The sequence below is a fragment of the Danio aesculapii genome, chromosome 7, assembly GCF_903798145.1.
Source record: "Danio aesculapii chromosome 7, fDanAes4.1, whole genome shotgun sequence".
Lineage (NCBI taxonomy): Eukaryota > Metazoa > Chordata > Actinopteri > Cypriniformes > Danionidae > Danio > Danio aesculapii.
Genome location: NC_079441.1, coordinates 30,700,556 through 30,710,925, shown reverse-complemented (window position 1 = coordinate 30,710,925; position 10,370 = coordinate 30,700,556). Strand labels below are relative to the sequence as shown.

The 10,370-nt window shown below is 33.4% G+C and overlaps 1 protein-coding gene across 1 annotated transcript in view; it reads right to left on the bottom strand.

Annotated features, from left to right (window-relative positions):
- Positions 1–929: 929 nt before the first annotated feature.
- mettl15 (methyltransferase 15, mitochondrial 12S rRNA N4-cytidine) overlaps positions 930–10,370 on the bottom strand; it is a 133,084-nt gene continuing 123,643 nt past the window's right edge. The window contains exon 6 of the mRNA XM_056461612.1: positions 930–1,581. Coding sequence (XP_056317587.1) covers positions 1,136–1,581 — 446 coding nt within the window. The 3' untranslated portion in view covers positions 930–1,135. The remainder of the gene's footprint in view (positions 1,582–10,370) is intronic.

Here is a 10,370-nt window from a genome sequence, read left to right as displayed (position 1 = left end):
TTTTCTTATTTACTTAAATGGTTTGTAGTAATGAGTTTCCTCAAATGGTTTGAGTTGCTTTAACTTATTGGGTTTCACAGTACAGTACAGTTGATTTGTTCTCTTCATTTATTGGGTTTTACTGTTCTCAGATTGCTTCATTTACTCAAATAGATTAAGTTCACAGTACTCATTTGGATTAGTTTTTTAACTTAAATAGTTTGTTGCAATCAGTTGCCTCAAATGGTTTAAGTTACCTTAACTTTTTGGGTTCTACAGTGTGTGAGTGTTAACTGTTATTATCAGTAATAAAGGGTCAGCAATAAATAAAAGTAATTACCTGTGCCCATTGTGGTTGGTTCTATTTGTATTTTTCAAATTAATAAACTTAAAACTCATTATTAGTCAAATTGCTCTAAATTTGTAAACTGGGTTGATTAATCCCAAACAGTTCAACCAACATCAGAAGAACAGTCAGAATAATAATAAATATAAGTCCCACAATAGGTACATGGTTAATAACTAACTAGTTTTAATAAAACATTTTTTTTCTGCTTTTAATTATTTAGAGAAATTCTGATGGAATTATGTTATTTTCATTATTTAACAGTTTATATAATCTTTATTTTAGCTTTTATTTGTTTTAGTTTTAATATGAAATCAAAATAATTGTATAAAAAGTTTTTTTTTTAATAAAAATAATTATTTTTAAAATATTTATTGTTTTTCCGTTTAAAAAACATTTATTTGAACATTCATTTATATTTATATTACAGTAACACCATACTGTAATCACTTCAGTTAAATAAAATACAAATATATATCTATAAAAAAAAAACCTGCAAATAACTTAAGAAACCTAAAACAAAACATGAAATCAAAACATGGAAAATAATACTGAGAAAAAAGCATAGCCACCCCTCAGTCAGATATGTAAAGTGTTCATGAACTGAACATTGAGTACATGAAATTCATCCAGAATTCAAGCCTACGCCACCAACATTTTCATCAACAAATCAGAAAAACAAATTCTGCTCTTCTATTGTTTATTTTGTATTATTTGAAAATGAATCACCCCGATGTGAGCCCAACCACACATGAAAAAGTTAAATTAGCAATCAGTAAAAAAAGCATTTCAGAGTCTTTGCATGGTCCTCTATTGTCTCACCGCAGTTCTGAGTTTAGCAGATCGAGCTCTTGGGTTCTCCTGCACCTCCTCTTCACTTGGCTTTATCACTTTCTTCAGACTGACCCAATGCACACTATTCCCTCCTTCTTCACCCTTTTCCTCCTCTTCAAACTCCTCCTCCAGACCTGCTGGCCTGGCTCTGGCATGTTGGCGAAGGCTGCGGCGTGGTGGAGCGGCCAGGTCTTCTCCGCGGAGGAAGCGTTTGGTCAGACGGTCCTCCAGGGAGTGGAAGGTGAGAACACAGAGTCGGCCTTTGGGACGGAGCAGAGTCTGGGCCACACGCAGGCCGGCATGAAGCTCGTTCAGCTCGTCGTTCACAAATATCCGCAAGGCCTGAAAGGTTTTGGTGGCAACGTGTGAGGGCCGCTGGAGACGATCACGGCGGGCATACAACGCACTGGCTGGAAACGCTCCTAAAATTATAGAGCCAGAAGAGAGGATTAGTTGCTAGCTGGGATCCCTTTTACAAGATGAAATACAAGTTAAGTTTTCATGAAAAAAAGTTTATTTTTTTATTAGGGGGTAGTGGGGGTTGCCCACCACTAATTTAGTCCACCCTGCTTCTTTAAATTTTTTATTGACTTATTTATTATTATTCATTTACATTACTGAATGTCTTATTCACATTTGTATTTCAATATTGAACAGACAAATAATCTACTAATGAGATTATTGATCTTTTTGGCAGTGCTAGTTGCCCTCCACCCCCTATTATCATTGTTTGCAGTCATCAATGAAATATTACGAAGTTCGCCAGATCCCATCATGTGTAGTTTTTCAATTGCATGCTGAAGATATGATCCATATAAATTAGGCACACAGAGAAACAATGCTTTTCTTACTGAGATTTTTTGTCTTGTTTCTAGTCCAAATATCTTAAATTCTTAAATCAAGGAGCATAAGCAAATACTATTGTCTTGTTTAAAGATATAATGTTAAAATTACATCATTTTATTTTTTATTTTTATTATAATTTATATTAATAATTTATCATATATTATTACAATGATTTTTTTATATTACTATTTAGTATATTTTATTTTAATTAAATTTTATTATTTAAAGCAAAATAATAGTTTGTCAAAACGAAAAACAAGATTATTTTGCTTAACCCATTGGCAGATTCAGAAGCTTGTTTTAAGGAACTTAATTTGGGCATATTATTTCTGAAAACAAGACTATTTTTTGCTTGTCTAGAAAATGTTTCTTGATTTAAGAATTTTTAGATTTTGGACTAGAAACAAGACAAAAACACAAGAAAGACCCCGTTTACACTGCCAGTTAAATACAAACCAATTACGATTTTTTGCTCATATGTGACACAGATCGGATCTGTTCTATGACTGTGTAAACACGAAAAAAACGCATGCATTCGGATATTCAGAGATCGGTTTCAGGCCTCCTTCATATGTGGAAATAAATCAGATATAAACAGATATGTGAAGACGTGACTATCATGTAAACAGGCAGATTGGATTTATTTAAATACCTCTGAATGGTGGAGGACACCATATATAAACCATCGGCGCAAGCTGCTATGACGGCCCTATCCCTCCTGCTCCGCCTCCACCTCAAAATCATTTTAAAGTTGGGCGAACTTCGTATATTTTGCAGAGCTAAAAGCAAGCAATTTCTTACGTCGTGGACAGTGTGACGCAGATGCAAGAACCTGCCTTTACGCATGCGCGACATCGTAAATTGTATGGCAAGTGTAAACACACGAATCAGATATGGCTCACAATTAGGGGCGTAGCAAACGGGGGGGGGGGGGGGGGGTGGGATGGGGGGGTGTACGGGGGGATACATCCCCCACACTTTTAGAGAATGACTATTTAGAAACAGGTGATAAAGAATGTAAACCTTTGGATTTCATACAGCTGATCCCCAACTTTTAAAATGTCCACTACACTCCTGGTCACAATTAAAAGAATGTGTAAACAAACAAGCATATAGATATAGATATAGGCAACTTATCAGATTGGGCATCAAGACCTGACAGTGTAAACGTGACCTAAGAATTACTTTTTTTTTGCTGTGCAAGCGATAGCGCTGCATTCATTAGATGATCAGTTACGTTATTAACACAATTGTTATATCAAAGAAAATGACTGAATATACAAGTCACAGGGCTGTGTATCCTTTAGCACTAAGTCTGTATCACTTATTAAACCATGCTGTTTATGAACATTTTTGAATGAAAGCAAAAACAGGTTGTGTTTTTGTGTGTTTCTTTAAATAAAAAATGAGCTGCTGTTCCCGTCTCGTATTACAGAAGGAGATGGGGCTTTTACTAGGGGTGTGACGATATCTCGGGCTACAAGATCTCTCTCTAAATCGTCCGGTACTAATGTAATGGGGGCGAGTACTTTCACTATTCACTACTACAGCTGCTCACCTCTGTTCGTGTTCAAACCAAACTAAGATCAGCATGGTTTTCCACATAGCAGGTTTTTATGTCCTTCACACATGTTGAGAGATGGAGATGATCGACTTGCAAAGGGAATATGTCTTAACATAATCCACACAGACGTGACTTAGTAAAGCGTGAAGTAATGTACAAGTCAGAATTATTAAATTAAAAGCTTAATTATGTTCATTAGGTTAACTAGGCAGGTTAGGGTAATTAGGCAAGTTATTGTATAATGATGGTTTGTTCTGTAGACCAGTGTTTCCCAACCCTGTTCCTGAAGGCACACCAACAGTACACATTTTCAATGTCTCCCTAATCAAACACACCTGAATCCCCTAATTAGAACATAGGAAGAGACTCCAAAACCTGAAGTTAATTAGTGAGATAAGGGAGACATCCAAAATATGTACTGTTGGTGTGCCTCCAGGAAAAGGGTTGGGAAACACTGCTGTAGACTATCGGAAAAATATAGCTTAAAGGGGGGTAATAATTTTGACCTCAAAAAGGTTTTTAAAACCATTTAAAACCACTTTTATTCTAGTCGAAATAAAACAAAAGAAAAAATATCTCCAGAAGAGAAAATATTATCATACATACTGTGAAAATTTCCTTGCTCTGTTAAACATCATTTGGGAAACATTAAAAAAAGAAAAAAAAAATCAAAGAGGGAATAATAATTCTGACTTAAACTGTATCATTTTAATAATTGCATTAGTCTGAATGTAAATCCTCTCATCAGGCAGTGCTGGACCAACGAGAGAGAGTAGACCAAATCTGGCGGCGCCCTTGCGCTAAAAGCTATAGTAAAACATGCTGTCTTCTTCTAAAGGGTTCATTAGTTTAGTTTGTTTAATATATTTTCAATAAAGTGGAAACCAATGTACAAAGTAATGTAAACTTGACTGAGTGCTTCACTTTCACTTTAAAACAGCTCTCTACTATCAGTCCATTCTTGCACCAAGTAGCTCAGAGTTTGTCCAGTCAGAAGAGTTTATAGTAAAATATTTTGCAGTGTTAGCATCTCCTTTATGGCATAATTCATTAAAATAGAAGTAAAATAATATTCATTACAAGTTTATTTAAAAAAAGCACCTAATATAGAACATTTTGTGTTTTTTTCATTTGAACAAAAGACATTTTCCATTCATATATTTCCTCATTGAGGATATAAAAAAATAGTATAAAAAATCTTGTGTCTCATCTCGTGGAGTAAGCGTCCCGTCACATTTTTAGAGCAATTTTTACACACTATATCATAATCAATGTATTTATAGTTATCTCTAAACAGAACTTAATACAATATATGATACGGGCCTTGCCGGCGTTGAAGAAATCCGGCTTAAGATCTCAAGTGTTGACTCTCTTGCCGTCATGAAGTACATCATTCAGTATGATGAACAGAGGTGCAAGAAGTGCTTTTCACAAAAACAATCAGAAAACTAATTCCTCATCAAGAAGAATAAGACTCTGCGCACTTCAAGAGCATATAAACAAAGACACAAACACAGTGGCGGATGAACAGAGGCTTATTCTAGATCTGGACGTGTGATGATATTGTGCTTCTGGAAATAAACAGGCTCCTCTACAAAGCTGCAAAGCATCATGGAGAGAAACGTTCCTGCTGTATATTGTGCTGAGATGAACTGGTTCAGTCTGGGCAAGTTCAATCTTACAACATAGCTTACAATTGCAGATCCAGAATATCTTCAATTTCTCTTATTATAGAGTTGGAGACACAAAAATATGAGCGCTATAAAGCTTGCTTAAAAATAACATTTTCTGATAAGCATTGGGTCATTTGTTGCAACAAGAAGATGATTTAATGAATGTTGTTTAGCATTATTTCAGCTAAAATGTGTTGGGGAGATTGGAGACGAATGGCAGGTTCATTCTTTCATTCATTCGTCCTTTTGTTCATTCATTCGTTCATTTGTTCGTTTGTTTGTTCATTCGTTCATTCATTCTCTTTTGAGCTTAGTCCCTTTATTAATCTGGGGTCACCACAGCGGAATGAGCTGCCAACTTATCCAGCATCTGTTTTATGCAGCGGATGCCCTTCCAGCTGCAACCCATCACTGGGAAACACCCATACACACTCATTCACACACATACACTACAAACAGTTTAGCTTACCCAATTCACCTATAGTGTTACGTTGCACAATTCAAGAATAAAGTACACTTTAATTCATTATTAAATACTGTATGCAAGGCATACAACAGTATTATTTAACATAAATAAGATTAAGCTTAACCAAACTAAATAAAGATAACACGTTATGCACTGTATAAAATGCAGAGTTCTATTCAATTCCTTTATGTTGTGTCAACACAAATCGATTAAGTTAACTTAATTGTTTTTTCAAATTTAAGTTGGTTGAACATAAAATAATTAAGTTATCCCACAAAAACCATTAATATTATGTTGATTCAGCTCATTATAAATAAGGAGTTTTAATAAGCAGCAAGTAATTATACACCAGTATAAACTGTGTTTGCCCACACAATGAATGTTAATACACTAAATGTATGCACTTTCTCTTTGATATTTCAGATATTTTGAAGAATGATTGAGTTGTTTTTGTCCCACAAATGAATGTCCATAAACTGTCTTTAACTATATGGACAAAATGTATTCTTTTGTGTTACAAATAAGGCTTTGGAGGTAAAAGGAATCCCAGTGGTTATGCAGAAAAATACTGTTTCACTGAAGTTTTTATTTCACCTTGCCCAATCTGAACATATTTTTAAGCAAAAAAAAAAAAAACTTGTTGAGAAAAAGTATCCACTGATTAGTGGTGCAGCATCATGCTGATGAATAATTGGAGGAGATGGAGAAATGCAAAGCTCAAGAAAAGTGAGGTGTTGCATCTCTCAGTCTTGCGCTTTCGGGTTTGCAGGAGTGAGACTCTGGCCAATCAATAAGACCCCAGGCTTCTTCCCCTGCTCACAGTTTACAACAAGCAAATAAGAGACCCAGTCAAGAAGAGGAAAATATCAAAAACAAACAAAATAATAATTTTCAAACACTGAATGAAGACATGAATGTATAGACAAACAGGCCAAGAAAAGGGTTGTTTTAAAAATGGAAATTAAACCAGAGAATCTGATTATTCTGAAGTGGCCTCTTTATATATATATATATATATATATATATATATACATACATACATTACATACATACATACATACATACATACATATACTTGACATATACATATACTTGAGGCTAATATAATTGACCATAAAATGTTTTTTTTAAAAATAGCAACTGCTTTTATTCAAGCCTAAATAAAACATACAAGACTTTCTCCAAAAAATATTATAGGAAACACTGTGAAAAATCCCTTGCTCTGTTAAACACCATTTGGGAAATATTTGAAAAAGAAAAGAAAATTCACATTAGGGCTAATAATTTCAACTGTACATGTACTCCCTGTAAATGAAATATTTTTTATGTGCGAAAAACAAAATCAAGTTAGCTATAAACAATAATCATTATACAGCAATAATAACAATAAAATAAATAAATCAATAAATATAAATAAAATAAAAATAAAGCAGTAAATAATCCAACCTCAATAACCTAACAGAGATGAAGTGAATAAATCTGTCTATTCATGTCCCCTCAATGCGTGCTTTCCTCACATTCCAGACAACAATCACTATTGATTCTCCATAGTCGGCCATGAATCCTGATGGGTGTGACATGGGTTTAATTACCTCTGCATTTAAAACCAACTTGCTTTATTAAAAACAGTGTTTTTACAGATGTCTAATGGGCTACGCACTATAAATGTCGAAGATTTGTGTCAACTGTTTTGTTTAAGAAGCCAACACAAAAACAAAAAACATTGGAAGACCTTCATTTAAGGCAAGACACTGCAAGCAAATAAGATAAAATAACAACCTGAAACCATAACCATACTTTCACACTTGACTGACTACATTAAAGGGATAGTTCACCACAAACTCATTTACTCACCCTTTACTTCCAAACCTTTATGAAATTATTTCTTTTGCTGAAATGAAAGGAAGATATTTTGAAGAAACCTGTAACCACTGACTTCCATAGGAAAAATAAATAGTAAGGAAGTCAAAGGTTACTGGTTTTCAGCTTTCTTTTAAAAATCTGTTTATGTTTAACAGAATAAAGAAATTCATAAAGGCTTAGAACACTTGAGAGTGAAAAAATAGTACGTAGATTTTCAATTTGGGGTGAACTATCCCTTTAAGAATTGCTCCAATGTTTGTTTGAATATGCAAATGAAACATTGTTTTGTTTAATAGGTTATTTTCACATGACATCATTGATGACGCATGAAATACAGATGGAGGGCATGAAGTGATTCTTCTACATAGGAATCGCTATCAGAACATCAAAATATTTTATTTTTATGTTGTTTATAATTGTTTAAATAGGCCAAAATAAGAAATACCAAACAGCTTTTATGAACTTCCAAGTTTTTGCTCATAAATGGGGAAAAGTTCAAGAAACTGACTGAAAAACAGAAGAATGTGATAAACATTTATTCAATACATCCAGGTGTAATAACTTTTTTGAACAGGATAGTTCGTTTGACAGCACTAATAAAGATTATATACAGGCCTAGCTATGTTTATAAATGTGTTAATGTGTTATATAAAAATCAGATACAAACACCAGCACACTTATACAAAATCCAGGAGGATATAAATAACATTCCATAATCGCTGTAATGAAATATTCGTCTTGTTTTGCAATAATCCAAGTCTTTACTGGTGTTTTGGTGGAATAAACAACCGTAACCTTAACATCGAGATGTGCAGCAGTGGTCAATGTTTGTTGATGGTAAGTTCATCGACAGAACAAAAAAGAAATGCAACCCTTGCGACAAAACTAGACGGTTATTATTGTGGAGCACTTTTCCCCTTTACAAAAATAAATAAATAATGTAAAGTATGCGTCTACGCTTTTGTATGTTTGCATCTGTTATTTCGTGATGTCTGAAAGATATCTGCATGGGGAAAAAACTATAATAACGTTAATTTATAATAAACATGTTTTTGAACCACATAGTAAAGTGTATAATGTGTACAACTACTTGTTAATGAATGCTACTGAATACTGTAGTATAGTAAACTGATAAACTATAAAAAATATTGTAACATTAGTGTAAACTGTGGTGCATTGTGATGTGGTGTATAATATAGCAAAGAAAACTGAAGCCAATTGAATAATTTGTTTATTACTACAGTTGTGTCGTACCACAGCAATAATATAATTACTGCGACAGTTTAATTTAAGTTAAATTCAATTATAATTAATTTGTATTTATTTGTTAACATACACAAGTAGTGACAGATAAATCATAAAGAAATCACCAAGACTTACAAATAAACAATATTTTATTGCTGTCATTTAACAAAATGTATGCACTTGTGATGCCCTCAGGTCTTGGAGTCATCTTTGAAAAGAGTCCACAGGTTTGTCCTTGCAACCGGGATGTTTCTAAATGTTTTAGAAGGTTTCACGCTCTCTTGTGAGAGCACCTCACTACATATGACACACTGAGGTTTGAAGCCTTTTTTGTCGTCAAGATTTGTAAATCCATACTTTACATATTCGGGGTCAAACTTGCGCTTCAACATATTTGTTGCTATAATGAAATGAAATTTCACATGTCAAACGGTACGGTTGTTGCGCGCGCATTTCAAAATAAAAGCCCGTTATAACAAAATAATTTTAAAATAAAACTTTTGTTGTTTTTCTGACCACACACTCCGTGAACCACCAGTTGAGAAACACTGATCTATAGTATGCTTCCAAACACTATGGTATTTACTATAGTATTTTATACAGTATCTTGCCTCGATGACAGGCGAATATTCCCTCTTAATGACATAAGGATCATGGTCAACATATGTGGTTATTTTCTATTAATATCTCCTTTGAAATATGGTATAAATTGCAAAATTTAATTGAACGGACTTACCTCTATGTCTCCCATTCAGTTTTTTACGTCCTGCCCTCCATCTGAATTTCTCGCGTCACCACAACCACATAATTGAAAACAACCTATATGTGATAATGCATTATGTCATAAAATTCTAGATAATTTTTTAGACATATAAGAGTCAGGTTATTATATTGGGCCTTTTAGACATTGGGGATTTTGGGAATCTCTTTTTATCGCACTGAAAGAATAATGCAAACAGCTTGAAAATCATTAGTGTTCATAATTTTTTTGTAGACTAAAATGTTAAATGTACGAATTCCTTAGTAAAAAGTTACGAAACACAAAGCGATGTGAAAAAGTGTTTGCCCCTTACAAATAATGTAAAATAATGTATTAGTTGTTGCATGTTTGTCATATTTTAATGTTTCAGACCATCAAACAAATTTAAATATTACTCAAAGATAGAACTATTAGTCAAAAATAACATAAGTAAACACATCATGCCATTTTGAATAGAAGGTTTTATATTATTAAAGGAAAACAAAATGATCTGTAACAATAAAATGTTACAAACATCCAAAAAACAACACTTTTTCACACCACTGTAGATATGAATAAAATTGTGAAGTTTGGTCTGATTAGAGCTAATAAATTGGAGATTTATCTAATTCAATTGAATTCTATAGATACAAATAGATAAAGTGTGACAAAAGAAAGGCATATAGATGTGTTCTTACCATTAGACAAGAAAGCACGAAGCCAAAAAGACAAGAATCTCTTAGGAGATTTCGCCGTCAAGGTAATACTAAAGATAAAATATTTCACATAAAACCTCATGATAATTCCCTTAACAG